This window comes from Mya arenaria, chromosome 4 (genome assembly GCF_026914265.1).
Source record: "Mya arenaria isolate MELC-2E11 chromosome 4, ASM2691426v1".
In the NCBI taxonomy this organism is placed as follows: domain Eukaryota; kingdom Metazoa; phylum Mollusca; class Bivalvia; order Myida; family Myidae; genus Mya; species Mya arenaria.
Window position 1 is genome coordinate 14,563,064 of NC_069125.1, and position 21,436 is coordinate 14,584,499.

A 21,436-nucleotide genomic window follows, 5' to 3' on the forward strand; every position below is an offset into this window, starting at 1 on the left:
GTTTAGACAAAATTGTTTACTATATTAAATATATTTTGCCCTTCATTTATGGAGGCAATGAAAGATCGAGTCATCTGTGTGGAAATTACATTTGCGGTTTTTGCCGATACGACACATTAACGTTAAGTGCTAAATTGTCTTGAAATTATAATCCTCCTGGGAAACACTAAGAGCAGTGCTATGCCTTCTTTATGTATCGAAGTCTAACAGTTCCAGAGAAAGAAACAAAATTGTCCTTGATGGCTGTCATAATTGTTTTCCCAAGAAGACCCTTGTTATTGCTAGTATATTCATTGTAGCTTTATGTTTGTCATAAACATCAATTTCCCTTGCGTATGGCAAATTGTCGGACAATTTCAAAATACCCATGCAGCCATTTATTTCAGTCATAGTGTTGAATGATTAGATTATTAGTTTATTTATTTATCTCCTTCCGTAGGTGGAACATTACCATTCTTAACCCCTAAGGCAAAAGATGCGCATATAACAGGTTCAATAGTTAAAAAATAATAATTCATTTGTAATCATAAATTTCTTTGTTCGGTCATATTTAAACAATGATATACAATTTCATAAAACCCGTACTATCGTTATATTCAACGGACTCGTATTATAATACCGTCCAAAACAACTGCTCTTATTTGGAAAAATCCTTAAAAAGCGAGTGTTGTTATAAGGTAAGACAAAAAAGTTTATTTTTATACAAATTTTGATTGTTATGTTTATTTGAATTTATATCAGATGAGTTGATTGCATATTATCAACGATCTTTGCTTGTAATTTAAAAGCATGTGGACCATTTATATCTTTTCAGATAAAAATGGGCTGATTCCATCCGTTTCAATACCACAATCAAACACTGATATATAATTATATATAAATACACGACTTCCACTTACCAGGCCTGACTCGGTGCGCCTCTTACTACTGGAAAGGGGAGAATGTCAGTAAAGATGTAGCCATATATGGTGGTGTTCAGCTCCGCAAGCGAACACGTGACGTTGAGGGCATGGTCCTCGAGCGTCCACCAGTTCTAACGGTACCCGCTGAGGATGATTCACTGGTACTTGGAACCGTACATCCCGTTTTGACATGGCTAGAAACATTACATAAACATGTTTTGCATATAATACAATCAAATACCATCAAGTAAGCCAAAGTCTCTTGAGATGTAAACGCCATGAATTCCTGTATATTTTCATAATAGTAAATAACATAGAGTCTATACATTAATTTGATACATGCTTTAACATTATTATAAAATACATATGGGTAATAATAGCCTTGAAAAGAATGGGATTGAAATATTACCGAGTGCACACAATTGTTTGAACAAACGTCTGTTTCAATACGGACTAGCCATCACTCATTTGATTAAGAACAGTCATTGCATCAGTGCGTCTGGGATATGATACGAAAATGACGGAATTACACTTACATATTGCGCATATCAGATTATAAAAGAGGAAAGAAATATAAAATACTCTCATGATTCAAAGTATTTTCAAAGTATTCGTGTTCAGGAAGGAACTACAATTCCAACTAAGTCAAAACATGCTTTTTTAGTACTTCTAAATAAATATATCGATGTTATTACACCATATAAAATGTGCACACTAGTGCAGAAGTACCCAATTTCACTCCCCTCTCTCTTTCACCCTACTTCTTTCCAACTTCTCTTTTCAAACTATCAAACTGTTATGAAAATATATAATACCCCTATAGATTACTGTTACCTCTCTCATCCATACTTTTGGTTCCTTATCCGTTTCTTATCATCTTTACGAACAAACAAATCAAGTCGACAAATAACTCATTATGGGACCTAATCCCTTCCAAACTCAAAATAGATATGTCATTATCATGTTGTAGAAACCTTATAAAGTTCGTTCGAAGATACTTTTCAACAATTTTAGATGGGAAACATTCCAAAACTGTTATAAATATCATAGTGGCGTGAATGTATACCAAAATTATTGAATAACTAAGAGCCACAATCCGGTTTTATTATTTTACTTCTACGTGTTAATTTACACTACCTATACGATATCCAATCCCCTTACTTCTTTAGTACCTATTCTCCCTCACATCATTCAACCCACCTTTTCATAGTGCCTTCACCTATCAATATTCTCTATATCCCTACCCCGTTTTCACTTAGTTCCAATTATTCCATCCATCCTATCATTCTACCGCCATTCTATAGTATCCATTCCCCTACACATACCCTCGATATTCCTTTCCTCTTTATTTATCTATTTCCAACATCCCATCCACCCTCTCACTCTATCTTCTCCTTCTGTCGACCCTTCCTCTATGGCTATACATCGGCTTTCTCTTCTCCATGCACATCCAAGCTCGCATACAAGAACTAACATTTATGTATTAAATACAGCGTTTAACTATTCTCATTTAATGTACAATTTGATTGAGAACAATAATTAGTTTTAAAGAGACATGTAATAACTATATCTATTATTCTAGTTTCAAAAAAAAATAAACATGATGATCGTTAAGAAGTTGTTTTATTTAAAAATATATTTAAAAATATTTAAAAGGCCACTGCATTTAAGTTTAAAGGAAGAAATGACAACGACTGGAAACGAATTATTTCTTCTTAATAAACTAATATCGATAGTCTAAGATATATTATCCCCCACCCGCTTCATAGTGATTCCTTAAGCTATCTCAGGATAAATATACCAGGGAACAAAATAAAGCTGTATGATTTAGATTGATCCCTTTGATATTTAAATTACTCCCGGCGGCAGCTAGATATCCCGGAAAGCTAATAGTCTCCCAGTTTGACATTAACCAATCTGGTTTGGAGCACGTCATAAAGCCGGGGCTCAGTGTAGCTCAATTCTGACGATTCACTCCAACCTTTTCATATTTCAATTGACATTTATGCTTCCACATTTGTAACACATCAATAAACAATTACGCTATTGCTCGTCGGAGTTCCTGTTCCGATAATTGAGTTGAGCGCTCGAAAGACTGATATAATTTCAAGCTATTATTTGTTTAGACACCGGATATAGGGTCTGTTATATTTCAAGATAAAGCCGAAAACTAACAAGCACAGCGAAGACCCATACGTTTTTACCATTGTGGCCAATAGTAAAAGACGGATAAATAAAACGCTAAGTGGGTAATTACCATCATGTCAGTCCTTTATTTGTAGTTTACGTGTTCATACATTAAATAATTGTTTGATTACATACCTTATTGTATAAAGTATAACACTACACTGCATTCACAATTTGACAATTGACAGCTACCTTAAATACCATTAATTAAAACTTCGCATCGCCGCGTATCGCGGTGGCTCGACGCGGTGGAAGGCGGTGGAAGAACGCGGTGGGCATAATGCTTCAATCGCCGCGTAGAGTGAACATTAGATCAAATAGATAACGTCCGCGGTAAGGAACATGTGCGAAATGTGCCGAAAAAAACGCGTGGTTAGTAGAGTAAATGGCAAAATACAAAAAGTGCCATGTTTTCGTCGAAATTCCCTTTGATTACACGCACGTCAAAAGGTAAAACAAAAGGTAATTAAACCTCATTTGAACGTGTACGAAACAACTTGTTGTTAAAATAGTGAATGTCTACACAGTAGGACAAGTGAAGGGTTTAAACAAATGTTGTAAAAAGCATGCTCCTCTTCCAAGTTCAGCAGTTGTGGTGTATCAAAATAAACACATTGTTGTTGATGTTGTTGATGTTCCTATTTACAGTACAATAAGTAGGGTTTAACAGCTTATGTCAATATTCATGGCAATAACACGGGTCTCATTTGTAACTCAATTAAGATTTCCATCAAGGACAATTACGTTTCTAAATGGAATTGAAAGAATTTGATAAAAAAAAACATAAAGGAAGCACAGCACCCAATAAATGCGTAGCTCATAAAAGCTTTTGTGCCTGAAATCCTTTGTCTAAGGGTCATTTGCATATCCATCATTCTGTGTTTTTGTTGTATTTCATTGCATGTTATCAGTTTTTTGGTTTGTCATTACAATGAGCGGAATGGCGCAGATTAAATAAAAGATATAATCTGTTTTCGGTAAACCCGCCGGTTCCCAACGTTCGATTTTTGCGTCCATTCTTTTTATCTAGTGCGCAGTTACATGCCACTATTTGTTTTGCAAATGAAAACGTTCATATAGTTTAAATGGAGCGTATTGGCGTTTTAAGGCATACGATTTCAATACTCTTGATGTGCAGACAAACTGTTTGTATGCATATTTTATGCACGATAGGCCTTATTCAAGTAAATTCAAAGTCTTTCTTTCCTCTTTAAAGGAAATATGAAATATATGTGTACAAATGTTGTGTGCGTTATTCAGATCAAATGATTACACGTAATGTGAAATATATTTAGTTAAAATTTGACTATGTTAACATTCTAAAGTCAGTTTATGATTAAACAAATAAATACTCGTTATACTATGACAAGATTCACGATCGCTGATTTTTCTGATTGAGAATAAGGATATGCTCGTGCATTTTCGCTTTTTAAAATTTCGCATTTATCTCAATGTCATATCCGCTTGCCCGGTATTACCTCGTGTATGTAAATGTGCACACAGAAGCTCCTTTCATTCTTAATGGCATACAATATCTAAAGGAAAATTGTGTTTTTTTCAGTGTAAATTGGCTTTCTTTTGGAGAATAGTATGAACATAAGGAGCAAGCAAAATTAAAATAAATTTCTGCACGTGCTTTTTGTACCGTTAGCCAAGGAAACGCGGCGAATTTCCATTCATAAAATATCCCGAGGCAAGCGAGACTTGTTTTTCCTACATATCTGTTAGCAGATCAACGAGTTGTATACATGCAAACTTCTAAAGCTGTAAAACTTTGTATTACATTGATTTCCTTTATCATGCCTGTTCGCGATTTGTCACTGTACCCGGTGGTAAAATTGCCTCAATTGTTATTTTTCGTCATGTTGTTTATCCAATTGCCTGTATATGTTATTACATGTCTGTTGTAACGATATGTTACCGTGACAAAATAAAAAGTGAATGTGTGTGAATGTGTACTAAACAAATTATTTTTTTCTATTGTCACAAATTACTACTTTTAGTTGTTGTTTTTAACGAATGCTTTGGGTAATGGGAAACCTTTATTTCTGAGTCTTTTAGAAAGAATATCCATTGTGTTGTTTGTAATTTTGTCAAAAATTAAGTAAAATAGGTTATTGGTTTGGCGTTATATTGTATACTTACATTGTTTTTGTTTAAGTTTTACATGTTTGCGTTGAAAATTTAACATGCAATAAAACAAATACCTTTAAACCGTGTAACATGTATACCATCGTTTGATACCAGCGATACAAAACTGCCTTGTGCTTTGTTGTGTTACCGTGGGCGATTTGGCTAGACACATTTGCCAATCATGAATTACTAATGAAACAGGTTCATTGGGTTTGCAAGGAAACATCACACTTTGGAAACAAACTGTATAGGATTTAAAACAACCCTACCTTAATCAAGCAACCAAATCGTAAATATATGTCGCGTGTATCGAGCCGGCATTATAAGGGAAAACTACTCGGAGGAAAATGTGACCATACCGCTAAAATATGTCATGTGTACCGAGCCGGACCGAAGTGTGAAAGTTAGTCGCGGAAATTGAGAATAATATCCTCCTGTTAGACTGTTCAATTGACATAATCATACACAATTTAGAACACAATTGTGCATCGTAACACGTCATTATGATCATTTTAAAGGAATAATGTACGATATGATATTATGAGAATAAAACGGCCTCTTTAGCTTTGCTAATTTGTACTTTAGTACATATAAAGCATTGGGCGAAAATAAAACCTTTGTCATTAACATGTCTTAAAAGAACAAATTACTTTCAATGTCCATAGTATATTCGAGTAATATAATCCTTTATTACGATTCGATTATAAAACTTTCGTGCCAACCAACTCTGAGTAGGCATAAACCGTTACATGTTAACAAAGTGAAACGGAGAATCGTCCGACAAGTTTATCATGCGGACTCTCATCAAAAATCTCGATAACTTACGGTTTATAAAGCGGTTCCAAATGCGCTGCAAATGATGAATGTGGGCTGCCAGTGTCAAATACCTCGTGTTTAGACCTTAAAATGTTGACAATGTGGTTTGTGGTTACTCCCCAATAACATTTTTACAATTTCTAGTCCAAAATGGTTTATTTTGAGCGTGTCCCATTACTTTTCTCTCTAATATTGACATAAAAATGTTATCTTGGACGATTTTGTGAGGGGGTTTAATTTATATATGTTCCGCCACAACGCAGTTTTTTGTTGTTGTTGGTGTAGCAGCACTACTTATATATGGTTAAAAAATCAATCAACCATATAACGCACAAATCAAGTTTTCCATTCTTTAAACGTTAAACTCACTGGGGTTGTTTTTAACATGTAACTTACGTCAATGCTTGGGTCACACATTCACTGTATTGGTCCGTTATTTCTAACGAGAAATCGCATTTGCTAGATTGTTCTTAGGTCCTATGAATACCAGTGTTGAATACTATTTTTGAAAAAATGTAATTTAGCAGTACTAGTAATATTTCCTCCGAAATCTTCTGTTACCTATATATATAAGCATAATCCTCGATCTTTAAATAAAAAATGTATCGATTTCAAGAGGAGTGACTTCAACTTTAATTTTATCATGAACTATGAACATTGCCGTCGGATATCAACGGAACAGCGAATTTATGTGTTTACCCTTGTAAGCACAGTAGCGTTGGTTTCAAAGGGCAACACCCTATGCATGTTTGCGGGGCCGCAAAACATCGCCGTACAGAAGATACATATCAGTGCAGTAACTCACCAGAACAACATGTATATTGGTTAAAAGTTACATTTGTCTTAAAATATCGTTTAAAATATGACACGAGAGAAAGTTGTCCCGATAAATAAAGTTTTGTTTTGTTTCTTACTGGAAAATGATATTCCAGTGCCTACTGTGTTTTTCAAGTATGGAGCAGTCACTGGTGACAAAGTTAAAACCATAATACCGTTTGCAGCCACGTCCGGTATAAACGCCGCTCCCACATAATGGTTTATCACATGATCAATATCTCAAAAGGTATATTAATGATCGTTTTCCTTATTTAAATGATTGATGCTCGATAAAATCTAAAGGTTAGGTACTGCAATATATTAGTCATGCAGTGCTCAAATTGGTCACAGCAGCACCTATATTTGCCGTTGTAAAAAACGTCCATTTTCTATTTATTAAATCATTGGTTAAGAGGCTAATGTAATGACTGCTCCACCAATAACTTTATATCGTTGAGATAGGTCTGTACATAACGAAATAATACTTAGAGTAGCAATGTTTATCATTAGGACACCGTATATGATGATAGATTACTTGAGTTAATTGAGTCTTCGTCGGTGGACATCTTTTGCGTCAAGGTGAAATATCATTGTTAAGGCTAATGTGTACCCGCAAGGCAACACTCTTCCTGGAAGCTCTATGTGTCAGGACACAACGCATAGAACATCGAGAAGTTCTATGCGGAGGGAGTTATGTCCTTATAATTATATAGTAAAAGATTATTGTTGAATATAACATGTTTAACTTATTGTGTATCGAGAGAAAATCAATTGTTTCTGATATTATAACCGTACCTTTTGGAAACACGCTCACAGTGTTGGTAATAAGAATCAATTACGTCTTTCCGATACAATTTCGTTTAGCTCAGTTTGAGGTCAATTCAATGTCGTCAATAATGAATTATTAGCATGATATGGATAAAAGAAATGTATGTTTCAGTGTAAGATAGCTATAAATTCCATTCATGAACCAAAAAAGCAAAATTATTTCACTTGTGGCTATTTCTTATATTATGTCAAATCAAGCAATAATTTTAATTTAGTACTTTGGAATGTGTCAACATTGTGTGGAAATCGTTCAAAATGCGAGTATGACGGTTACCCTGTTTAACATAGCATAAACACAGTACTTATTATATTTTATTCGTTACGGTCAACATATCGTATAGTTAAACCTAAAAATTCATTTATATATATTAACAATTTCATATGGAGCTAAAAGAAATACATAACACATAAACATAATATGACTTCATCTCGTTACATAACATATAGGCAATTTTAATTACACAAAAGTAACATTGAGGACAAGTTCCTTTTATCTCCATGCATTAGGGAAAAAGTCGTAAACGTTGCGAAATTGTAATAAGATAAAAACAATTATTTAGTTCTTCTTATTATTTTCATCAAAATCAACAATAAAAAGCAACTGGGTTACAATTTAAATTGTGTTAGCCAGCTTGTGTGAAAAAATATCAAATTATTGTTCATTTAAATGTACACCTTGAAATCCCGGACAGTGTGCTTTTCAAATAAAGAGACCAGCTCACGTCCATGATATGTTATGACAATCACATATTCAAGCACGAAATATCTTTACAGAAATAGATGAACGGCAGAAATGTGTTATCATGGATACCAGAACTAGATGTCGTAAACAACAGTATAATGATAATTAAGACAAAATGCACGATATATGTACACTTCTTTTTTTGAGATATCATTTATTCCCCCAAAATGGAAGATTACTTAGTGTTTGTAAGCACTGGGTCCAAACCGATTTCTATTTTTGTAATACGTAACACATTCATTTGGTGCATCTCCTCTTAAAGTTTACCATTCAAAAGAATATTGTTAGAGTGTATTTGACATCCTACTTTGTATACAACTTTTCTTGGTCTAAACTCTATGTGAAAATCTAAAAGTCCCCAAATTACAGTTCAACCTGTTGGAGATTTCAACATATCACTACAAAAGGCCATGAACAAATTATCTATAGTTTCTCAGACTATTTTCAAACAATGCGAATGAAGCATTGATTATTTTGTTTTATTTTTAAGCAATTGTCAATATAAAAACCGACTCTATTCATGCACTTTACTTGGAAAGAAGTCACAAAAACATTTTTTAACATAATCATACCTACGTTTTCGTATGATCTAATAGGAATTCCTATGATTGGTTTATACTAATTTATTTTAGCTCGATTGAGACGAAAGCTGATAGCTTATAAGATCACTCTCGAGTCCGTTTCCTGGGCAGAAACCAGTACTGTGTCCTTTTTGAGAGGCCATGAGAAAGTACCCCTAGTGGGGATCGAACCCACAACCTCTTGGGTGAGAGGCGGACACCTATACCACTAGACCACTCTCACCCCTATTCCTATGATTGATCTTAAAATATTATTATATTAGAAATGAAATTGCCTCAAAACCATCCTTTTTCGTCTGAAAATAGAAAACGCTATCGAAAGGGATATGAACTTGGATTTTTCGAATATGGTTTACTTGCTATTTTCTTACACAATTTCCGTGCATCACAGCTGTTTAAGGCAAGTGAAGATATTATTTTTGTTTATTACTTGAACATTTCAGTGTTATTGTGCAAGTGACGACAACGACATTGGCGACGTTTCCATTCCATTTATTTTTTTCCTTAATTATTTGTTATAATTAACCACAACATAATATTGAGAAGAAAAACAAATAAAAATAAGCAATAGTTATGTAGGTAGTAAATATGTTATGTGCGATATCATTTCAGTACTTTATATGTGTTCAATGATGTCACATGCAATTGTATTACTCTTCTGGGCTTTTCGGCGGCATATGACATCACTTTTGGCAGGAGGATCTGTGATCATAGTTTCAATAGTGTTCACTTTGCTACCACCGTCGCCATTAACACTAACCCGCCCAGTACGGATTCCAGGTGGGAACATTAAAGTTATGCGACGAAAGTTCCGTCTATGTCCGAGAAGTGCAGCCTTGCGATGAAATGACCTCGTTACAACACTGTTTCTTTCCGCTGGAATATCAACGCAAACCGAAATAAAAATTAAAAGATCGAACTACTAGGTTAATCAAAACAAAACATAATAAAATTTGTAAAAAAGTGTTACTTTTGATTTAACTAGAGTACAATAAATGGCCTATAGTATTTGAAATTTTTTTGAAAGATACATACAAATAGGTACAATGTAATCAAGTGATATTCTTGAAATATATTCAATTGCAAATCACAACAAAAATCACAACGTGCCAAAATGCATGTTTGTTGAGTGTACAAGAGCGATAGGTGATTATAACAAACACAGAGGTGTCAGGAATTTTAACATATACGGTATCAGACGGACCGATCCTTTGGTTCTACTAATTTGATGAAGACTTGTGTTTTGAGTAGGGACAAACTTATTTAAGTCAGGCCATATTCAATAACATCATGTTGTTTACAAAACAAATGCATATAACTTCAGATAGTATCATATTAAAAAAAGCATAACGGAGTGCGTATTAAGTATGTGTTAGTTTGATAATACAAAACAGCCATCATGAAATGGCAAAAACAACGTGTTAATCATTATCTTATGATAATACATTGGAAACTACTGGGACAAGACAAAATAGTTAATCTTTAATGATGTCTTTTGTGGTGTATATCATGCACTCAACGAAAGAGACACAATGACACAATAAAACAGCAGCTTTGTCATAAGCCAACACGTTAACAAAGTCATGCTACATCACAAGTACTTGTATGTAAAACAACATAAAGAACAATCATAGCACAATGTAACACTACCAAACAACAAACAACAGAAACATTTTACCACTTACAATGTCACATGGTTACAAGTTACGACAACAATGTAGTCCTTTAATCCCATTCTCTTTCCTCGTCTGAAAATGAGTGTTTTTTAGAGTGCACCATGTTAAAAAATATTTCCGCCATACTTATGTCACGTGAACTTACCTTTTCTTGTTAATATTAAATGAAATGATAAATAAGTACTATAAAAAATAAGGAGTAAAAAATTAGTATCATTGTAAAATCAATTTTCATTTGTTAATTTGTTCGTCAACAAATTTGCGAACAAATACTGTATAGGGAAATGCAACATATATATATATATAATAATAATAAAATCAATAAAAAGTAAACTTATCTGATGGTATCGTTATATGCTAGTAGTAGAACATGTACATAATATAAACTGTCCTCATGCTACAAGCAATGCATATTAGTAAGTGTTAGTAGATTTATTACAATAAATTATCCAAATATCATGCACATTTTACAAATATGCCTAGATTGTTCATATTGTTATAACATGCAGACTTTTACCAACTTCAGTTGTACTATATTAAAATGTCTAGAGTGCAGGATGGGAAACATATGACCGAGTTTTGTCATCACCGTTTTTTGTTCTGTAAAATGTGTACTTAGCACAAAACGTCGACACATTTTGAAACTTTCAGATGCAATCCTTTATAAACAATTGTCTTTAGTATTATTTATAACTTACGATTCATGAAATTTTGTTTCTGTTGAAATTTTCTTTAATTAGATTTTTTGAAATCTTATTCAAAACAGTCATTCTGAATGTCGTGCTTTCTTTCATGGTGGTTTTTAATTTGTTATTGTTAAAGTTTATTAAAACTAAACCCAATCCTGTTTCCTTTCTGTTTCAAGTTATAAACAACATACATACTCACCCAATTCTATTTTATTGTTACCGATCACCGGTTTATAGATGTCATTTTCCGTAGTCATATATGATTTGTTAGGGAATTCGTGCATTAATGGGTGAACTTCAGTTATCGGGTTTGCACTGAAAATATCACAGCTTAAAATGAGTTTATCGGAATCGGGTATATTGTCACAGGCACGAAGTGTTGAACGCCTGTATTAGTTTCTTCTAATTGATTCACATTGCAGTATCCATATATGCCTTGTTTTTAAGGTGCATGGATTGTATTTCTTTAATAAAACAAAGATGATATAAATGATTTGAACATCACAATATAAATCTTCTGATAAGAGTCGGTCCGTGTCATTTGATATTCATGTCCGTCTTTTATGAGGGTCAGTGAATAATCAGCCTCAGACAATATATATATACTATTTAAGGATGTACTCCACTACGATACCTGCCATTTTTCTTGCACGTGTTGGTCAGTTTGGCGGAGGTGCGATTGTTAGAAGGGCCACAGTAGACGCCACCAAACACGTCATCATCCCCCTCCTCCTCTATCTCCGTCTGGCATGTTTTCACAGAGCTCCGCTTTGTCAACCCGCTCTTTGTTGTGGACGGACTACAAAACATTTTTAAACTTAAGGATTTTTATGAAAGAACAAAATTGATCCGAAATATAAAAATACCTGTCTGTTTTTTACGTGAGACGTGTATTAAAAATAAGTATTAATATTGTTTGCAAATGTACATCAGTTATTAATTACATCAAATAAAGTGTTTTGTCGGTCTAAGGTTTGTAGTCGTTAGGTTTTCAAGTGAATTTACTTTATGTAAGTACCAGAGATCATCGATGGAGCCTGCCCCAGAGAAATCTGTTCCGATAGAATTTATGGATTTGGTTGCCCTTCCAGCGTGGCGGTGAACAGGGTTTTGAGCCATCGTCCACGCAGTTGAACCGTAACTTATGTCCGACATCAGGGACCCGTCGTCAAAATCCGACCCTATGACAACAGAGTCGTAAATGATAATGAATTAAAGTGTGTGATTGAAAAATTAACGCACATATAGCAGACATTGCATCATCCGTTTCGACTTTTCTACGGAACCGTTGCATTTATGTGCCTCCTTTCGTGCCGTGACATTTATACGAATAAGTACACTTCTGTTTGGCTTCAAAAATAATGAAATAATGAAATAAGGTAAGAGGGTAGAAATTGTTTCGCTACTTAAAAATAATGTGGTTTTGAATATATTTGACGGTGTTTTTTTATTTGCACATACATAAGGTAAACATACATCTACGATCATTTCTGAATAGGTTAGACCTTTTTTCTGTCTTTTGAATGTTCTTGAAAGCTACAAAATATATTAAAATATATTTATATATTTGATATGTCTTTGTGAAATCCTTTTCTGAACTTTTGAGTTATATCTTGGTTACCCTCTAAGTTATTGGAATTGGTTATAATGTCTGGTAAATGTAATGAATATGTTAAACATAACAAATTTGTTAATGGCACAATTATTGGGTAAAAATGTTATATGCAATGAAAAGTATACTGTGCACATGCGATGATTGATGAAAGCAGAAGATTTGAATCTCACATTCATCACAGCAAAGTAATATTCATATTTATACGAAAACATTTGCGTACTCAACTACAAATAGCATATGTGTAAAAGGCGTTTTAAATATTAAATATAAATCAATCGTTTTAAGCAGATTTCCTTCAGAGAACAAAACTGATGAACAAGAAAATAATATGTGATTCAATGTTGTGTTCATGTGCAATATTTTTCCGAAAATGGCAGTTTATGTACTTACTTCTTTTTAAGAATGCTTAAATAAAAACAAGTTCTGGAAACAATTTTAGTGAGTGTTGTAGCATTTATTCCATGTAACTAAATCTAATCCGATGGAGAGGGAGGTTAATTCAGAACGCATGTATTTAAATAAGAGTGCAAGAGTGATAAATCTGAATATAATATGTACTAGAGGCTGAGTGTTCATATTCCATTTACATTTCAGCACCTATGAACGATATTAAAAATGTTTGTATTCTCAGCAACAGGCACATTCATTTCCATCACCGTACATTTTTACTAAATTTCACAGAATTCATTTTTATGCCATTTAAGGATGATTTTGATTGGAAATGTTTTCACGTTATAATTCACTACATATTATAAAACAACAATACAAAATACATGCTTTGGAATATTCTCCGAGATATTAAAACAAAATAAATAAAACAAAATTTACGAACAGTCTCTTATATATGAGGAGGCATCCGCGTGCACCGATGATTGTACTGTTTATCAATACCTTTATATGTGTCATGTTCACAAGTCCATCAACGGCTTTAAAATTGAATTAAAAATAAAAACACAATTAAATTAGAAAACAACAACAACACAACCCTGCTTCCATTCCTCAATTGTTCAAGTGTGCATACGAAACTAAATATTAATCATGTTTGGCCGAAATATTCTAATGCAAACAAGAGATGGAGAAGCAGCCCATACCCGTTGACAATTTACTAGGCGAAGAATCTGCTAGACGAAGCTCAATAACTTTCCTGTGGACCATTAATGATGGTTCCCGGACCTCCGCTGCATGTTGTCCAAGGTAATGTATCTCTCGTGTATCACCCCCTAGTTGTTCCATTAGGCTGTGGAGAAGTCGCAACTTCTGTAAATGGTTGTAACATTTGAATCAGAAAGAAGTGTCTTAATATGTTGTTCTAGTTTTGCGCAAGTGTTCTATAAAAGTGTATTTGATGAACCACAAGGTTGAGGATATTACGTGTATCGTCTCATCGTTTTTCTCAAATGCTGTGTCGGAGGCGCTTCACTCTTAAGTAGAAAATACATTTGAATCATGCATTAGCATTTGTCTCTAAGAATAATATTAAATATGTAAAATTAAGAGGTTAAATTAGATTCATCCCATATTAGCGAATTTCTGTATTGGATTTTTCAGACCTCATCCTACCTCAGCAATGATATTTCTGCACCGGATGTTATCCGCTTGAAGATCGTCATTCTTCTTCTGGAGGTCAAACGTCATTTCATCTCGACTCGACTGCCTTTTTGGTTTCTGTAGCCTCGCTCTGATCCTCCGCTCTTCGCCCGTTGGGTCACATTTGATTTCAATTATCTGTTTTTCATAAAATATTGTAAAACAACTGTGAAGATGTAGTTCTTTTTACTTACAACATGTTTTGAAATACATGATACAATGAGTTTTGCCTACCTTTGGCATAAAGACGAGACAAAGTGTGATTGTCGTACTAAAGATGATGAAGAATCCCATGATGACGAATGATGACGTAGGCTGATCGTTGATGACGAAAGAGACTGCGGCGCCACAAATGCACATGATGACGACGTTGTAGACGCTCATGCCGATGTATTTAGAGTCGTTGAGCGCGGGGATGCTGACCTGTCGGGTTTCCCAGGCCAGAAAACAGCCAAACACCTGCAAGATAATTAAAACATGTAGAAAATTGTCGTATAAAAAACCCCAACAACAATACACATAAGTTTTTAAAACCACATTGTCATTTTTACATGTGTCATTAAAACGGAAAAGAAACCCAACATGTTATGGTTCTTGGTGGATACTGTTTACCAACCACTTCACATAATGTCATAGATTTCCATTTAGTGCTTTTTTCTTCAAATGAGGCTTTGTGCCAGAGTACTCCAATGCTGGTATTTAAGGACAGAAATGACAGCATTTTCTTACTAGGAGCATTCCTTTGTATGCGTATATGAGTATGAGCCATATGGTCATCTTGTGACTGACACAGTACTCAACTACAGGAATCACGTCCAAGTCGCCTTCCTTCTGAAAGAGTAAAGCAATGAAAGGGTTTGCTAGCTGTACGACATTTGCAGCTCATAGTTTCAAATGATTGACTGCATACATGTTTATTGTCTGTTCTGGTTAGGTTATATTTGGACTTATTTTTCACCGAAGGGAAATTCGTTTCCCATACCAACCTTTAGAATGATTTTTTTTGTTTTCAGCCATTCATTATTATTCCCGACTTATTACCAACTGCTTATTGACAGTTTGCTTACGAGTGTATGTTAAAGTTAAGCGACGAAATAACACACTAAACTACTCACAATGACAGTGAGGTTCTTGATGGAAGTTTGTAGAGGGTCCAATATTTGCCACGTGACTAGTAAGGCTGCATCTATAAATAGTAACACGGTCACAACCAAAATCAGCTTGTAGTCTTTGATGACCTGTGAATATAATAAATGTAAAATGCTATTTTATAAAACAATTAACAAGCACATTATGACACCATGGGAATTACATTTCTAAAAGAAAATTAAATTCTATATTTTTGTTTATACTATTATCGTTCATGCCTAGTACAGTGCTTCTCTTAGTAAATGTATTTCCACATTTGCATAGAATTACAAAAATATGTGTCTGCAATGTCCACTGTAATTCAGTTAAGGGGTACAAACAATATTTTACTAAACAACTCAAGGCAAAAGAACGGACGGCTGCAAATTGCAAAAACTAAAGAACTGTTGCCAATATAAATTCATTATCTACAGGATGATATGTAGGTTGTACACAAATTCATATATTCAGACCATTGTCTTTTAAAATATAAGCTGTTTTACTGCTCGAACAGAATAATTATATTGGTAGTATTTACATATCGCTGCCAGCTCGCCCAATATTACCTTCTTGTGAAGTTTGATGTTGGTAAATATCGAGTGTACTCTCCATGTTTTACTGAACATGGCGCCAAATGCGAGGGTAAACCCGATAGACAGAACCCATGCCCGCGACTGAAAGGTCAAGAAAATATGTTGCAACGTATTATTTAACATATCCGTTGAGGTCGAACACTTTTATAGTACTCTACAATAACAATAATAATCATGAAGTCAATAATGTTTAGTTATCTTACAGTACAGTTAGGAACTGTCTATTAATAAACTTTTAAGATTATCATCGCCGTAACCATATGATGGTGTTTTCCTATGATAACCTCATTCCTCCAACTCGTTTACATATTCAATTTAGTACAATTAAACATCATGTCCAAACTGTCAGTGGTGTTTGTATTCGTTTTTTTCGGTGTTGCCTTGTCCCCGTAGTTGTCATTGTATCATTATGTTTGATTATTCACTCGACCTTTCATAAGTGCTCTAAATTGACCTGCATGGCGGCCTTTAGCCTCATCAGCATATCTCATATCAACACATTTATTACTAATAACCTATTTGCCACTCACCGCACTACAAGTATACGTACATGTGTAAGATTGCTTATTTTTAAGGAGGTACAACAGGTTCCATTGTTTGTGTTAATGATACTTTTAGTTTGATATTCATTATTTTCTCAAATCTCTTCTACATTCTAGACATATCTCACTCAAACTATTATTACAAGCACTTTATTATTAATTGATGTACGTACCATAATTTAAGAGTATACATTATGTAAGAGTTTGTAACAGATCATTACCGTACATATATATCTGAGGTACTTGATATTGATGACCCCTCCGTCGGTACCGAGTAGAAAAACGCTAAGGTAGGTGAGGATACAACCTACTATTATAATGTTGTTCAGATTCGGGGATGACATCTTGATATATCTAAAGAATAGATACAACTGGCGTTATTTTAATAACGGAGTTCAATAAAAGACATGTACATGTATATGAAAGAAAATAACTAGAAAAAATTATCTTTATTAGAATACCGGCAAAAGGGTCTGATCTAAGAGATGTGTTAATTGTTCAAATGTGTATTGCTTCTTACATTGTTTTTTAAACCTTGGTTCGAGGAAAAGCAAGGGTAACATTATGAACTTTTAAAGTTAAATTTTTATACAAGCTTCAATTCCTTTGTTTAGTAAACAATCCACATATAGTTTACTATAATTGACAATATATGTTCGCTACCAAGCTCTTATTTTTTAAACATCCCCTAACGGATGTCCAAATTGAGGGCCGGGTGTCTTTTCTCGCATGCCATTATTTTCGGATTTGTTTGCTAACAAATGCATACAATCCCTCACTAACCAAGCGGATAACCATGGCAGACAAAAGATAATCCTATTTCAATAACGCAATAACATGACCTTTTTAGAAAACCATTTGCAGAAATCTACTCTTAAAATTTCCGGATATGACAGTCATCAAATAATTTATATCTCCATTGCCATTTGGATGACCTTTGACTGACTATTAATTGTTCCTGATATATTCGAGAAACTGATATAACCCCATTATAACCCCAATACCTAATTACCTTTCCTGCATTTTCTTAATAATCAGCATGTTTTCCAAGCTTAAGGAAATACTAGAAGTTTCAAGAAATCTCTACGTCTTGTTAAATAACGTTGACTTTTTCAGGGATCTATATCATATATATATTTTTTTATTTTGTGTAAACATCTTATCTTGATCGTATAACAAAAAAATGGCAAACTTGTATGAACATCCGTAATTGGAGATTGATTCGAACAATGTAATAAGATGTCTCTGAAAATGAATAAGCTGGTGATATTCTTCACTTGGTACTGATGAGATAGAAACGATATGGCGCGATAAAATCCAAAAACGCAAGCAAAAGAAATGCTGATATTTTACAGGCAAACTAAATGTTTTATTGGATTTAATTATCCGTCTTTAGTGAATACGAAGTGAACAAATTTGTTTTGTTGTTCTCGCCACCACCATTGCACAACACACTTGTAAGTTTCGGACTGACTAATATTTAGTTATATATATATATATATATATATATATATATTGACTATATTCGGACTGATTCATACCGATATAATTTATTCAGATATTCATATTACCGAGGGTACATTCATAAAAGGATGCTGACACATTATGATATAATCAACTCACCTGTGCTCCCGGAAGATAATGTTAACAATAAGAAAAAAGACCGCCACCGTGACGCCCATCCCAGACAGAGTACACATACTATAGTAGACCCCATTGGGCACGCGCTGGAACTCCACACGTACTTGCTTCCGGTCGATAGGAGGACCATTTCCTGGTATATAAGTTTGTGATCAAACATTTGATTCCATGTGGTATCTTTTCTGATCTGATCATGAGGAGATGGTTTATCTTTATAAGATGAAGTGATATTTATATAGAAAAACAGTCGCTTATTTTATGTTTTCTTTTCGAAATATGCATAAATAGGTCATTTAACATGGTCATTGCAAAATCGGGCTCAAATACATCAGGCAATTTCCAAACAATAAATATTCACTAAACACACCGCCCCTCCAGATGATTGGTCGACTGTCTTTGCTTTTGTTTGTGATGACGTCATTGATTCTGTGGTACTCGTAGATTTTCACCATGCCAGCGCCTAAAATTAAATGCCTGTTTAATTATATTGTACTGCAAACTCTTGTTTAAAAACCGTAATAAAATACCAACTTGCAGAACATAATTTCACTGAATGATGGAATGTCAAGCAAAATGGAATAAACAACTGTAATGAAATACAGACTTGCAGAACATAACTTTACTGAAAGGTAAGAGTGTTTAGCAAAAGCGAAATAACATAATCCTGCTTTACCTTGGTATTGCTCTAAGAGGACAGCTCCGACCCTGTCACCGCTGCTAAATTTAATTGTTCCCTGAAAGTACCATATTGAGAACAATCACAGACATAACAGCTCGACAATTTCACTTAATTTGAATCCCATTGTTTCCAGCCAGCAATTATGCATTGCAAATTCAGACTAAACGCTATACGAAAGGCTTTATATAGTTTGTGTTTACTGCGCCTTTACGCTTTGGTATAACATCAGATGACAAGAAACAAAAATCAAATGGAAGCAAACCGTAACATACACTTAAAAGGCATCTGTATAGATCGAATGGTTCTGTCGCAGGACCAGATGTCCTTTTATGTTGCAACTTGGTAGCGACAAGTTTTGGTGGTATCTGCCCAAAAGATGAAGAAGAAGGAGAAGATGATGATGACGACGACGACGATGATGATGATGATGATGATGATGAAGATGATGTTGTTGATGATGATGATGATGATGATGATGATGATGATGATGATGATGATGATGTGGATATAAACATTACGGTGACACCACGGAAGTTTGTATCATTGAGTGCTGATGGTATTCGGTTTCCCCGAAAAAGGTCACGACTAAGATGGTGACCGGAAGGACCGTCCCCACCCCATTTCCGGAAGATAGCGTCTACCGCCTTGGCGATCACCCAAACGCCGTCGAAGGCGTAGCCGTGATACTTGCTGAATATCAAAACACATTAAAAGTTTCACAGGAATCATAATTAATCATAAAAAGTTTGCCGTTGCTATGTTCCAAAAATCTATTTGGTGAAGCCATATATTATATAACCATTTTATTCCTAGTTGTTCAGAGCCTTAACCATATCAGTACGTATTTTGTCTGATTTTTGAGAAGTTTTAAAAAAACAAGTATTCGATAAAGTGAAATTAGTCTTGCGTGGTACATGCATACAGTTTCTAATTAAGGTTTTCGATTTAAAGATGATTTTTTTTGCCTGCCCACTGTCACGCCATTAACAATGACAATACCTCGAGTTTTATCTTGTTTCGATAAACACTTTAATAGACAGTTCAGACAAATGTTTTACTTCAAACCGTTCTACACTATAATAATATGTACTGCTTTAATTTAACCTATACCCAAGGCATTACTTAAATTGATAACGCAAATAAAGAATGACGAATGTGCAATGTCTTTGAAATGATGGGTTTGATTCGGAATATCTTTTATTTAAAACTCAATATCAAACAACAATTGTAAGTTAACCTGTATGGGGTCCCAGCTTGACGCCGAATTCGGTTATATTCCTTGTGATATTTTTGAGGCGTCTGTAAGATGGAATACAGAGACGTTAATAAGACAGAACTTAAACATTTTAATACATATCCCATATTAATAAATAAGAGTGTTGATCAATTTGCCATTGGGTTTTAATTCAATAATATGTTTGCACACTTTTGTATCCCAAAAACCGTAAAGTTATACCCTCTCAAGTTATAAAACATTTCCATGATGTCAAAAGTAATATGCATGTTCGCAAATTAATTTATTTATAATGTAGATGTAATCAGACATTTATTTGTTCAACATTGTATATTGATGCTTACTCGTATGATATATGCATTGAATTAACCGTACATACTTTTATTTTTTTATTTTGTCCACAGTTTGCAAATAGAACTTGCAATTTTGAAATTAAAGCTCTAAATATTTAATACTCGATTTAAGTTTACTTATGATTATCCAATAACTTAAACATGCGTTTGACGTGCCTTTGATATGGTTTAAATGCTACTGTTCACGTTTTGAATGGATAGAAGGTTTTGTCATATTTGTGTATATATCGGATTCATTCATGTTCAGTTTAAATTCTTTGCTCTAATGTATATATCTTCTGTTCTTAACTTATGGATAAAATAGCATATATATTTATCAATATAATATTTATCAACATAGCTATCGTTTTGGCCGAACTGACAGCGCTCAACTGTCTAGAAATGATATTCCTTCGAGGAAACACTAAAAGAAATGTTGTTCCTTTTAAATGCAATTACCAAAGTCTTACAGATTCTGGGAAAGAACCAAAGTGCTCTTAATGGCAGTCATAATTGTGTTACCACGAAGACCCTTGCTATTGCTAGCCTATTTATTGCCACATTGTGTTAGTCATAAAGATCTACGTCCCTTGCACAATTCTGACTTTGTAAGGCAAATTGTTCACTCAGACAATGTTTCAACATATCTCCATATACCAATTGGAGTATTTGCTTATCATTTTCTTTCCTTCTGAAGTTGACAATTCTCACTGTT

General features: G+C 34.1%; 1 protein-coding gene across 1 annotated transcript in view; it reads right to left on the reverse strand.

Moving 5' to 3' along the window:
* Window positions 1-944: 944 nt before the first annotated feature.
* Window positions 945-21,436, reverse strand: part of LOC128230648 (gamma-aminobutyric acid type B receptor subunit 2-like) — a 34,585-nt gene continuing 14,093 nt past the window's right edge. The window contains exons 7-22 of the mRNA XM_052943092.1: window positions 20,393-20,454; window positions 19,674-19,845; window positions 19,150-19,210; window positions 18,844-18,936; window positions 18,459-18,609; window positions 17,057-17,189; window positions 16,267-16,374; window positions 15,688-15,810; window positions 15,302-15,403; window positions 14,807-15,031; window positions 14,546-14,710; window positions 14,077-14,242; window positions 12,413-12,551; window positions 12,005-12,157; window positions 11,570-11,685; window positions 945-1,096 (exon numbers count right to left, since the gene is read on the reverse strand). Coding sequence (XP_052799052.1) covers window positions 945-1,096; window positions 11,570-11,685; window positions 12,005-12,157; window positions 12,413-12,551; window positions 14,077-14,242; window positions 14,546-14,710; window positions 14,807-15,031; window positions 15,302-15,403; window positions 15,688-15,810; window positions 16,267-16,374; window positions 17,057-17,189; window positions 18,459-18,609; window positions 18,844-18,936; window positions 19,150-19,210; window positions 19,674-19,845; window positions 20,393-20,454 — 2,121 coding nt within the window. The remainder of the gene's footprint in view (window positions 1,097-11,569; window positions 11,686-12,004; window positions 12,158-12,412; window positions 12,552-14,076; window positions 14,243-14,545; window positions 14,711-14,806; window positions 15,032-15,301; window positions 15,404-15,687; window positions 15,811-16,266; window positions 16,375-17,056; window positions 17,190-18,458; window positions 18,610-18,843; window positions 18,937-19,149; window positions 19,211-19,673; window positions 19,846-20,392; window positions 20,455-21,436) is intronic.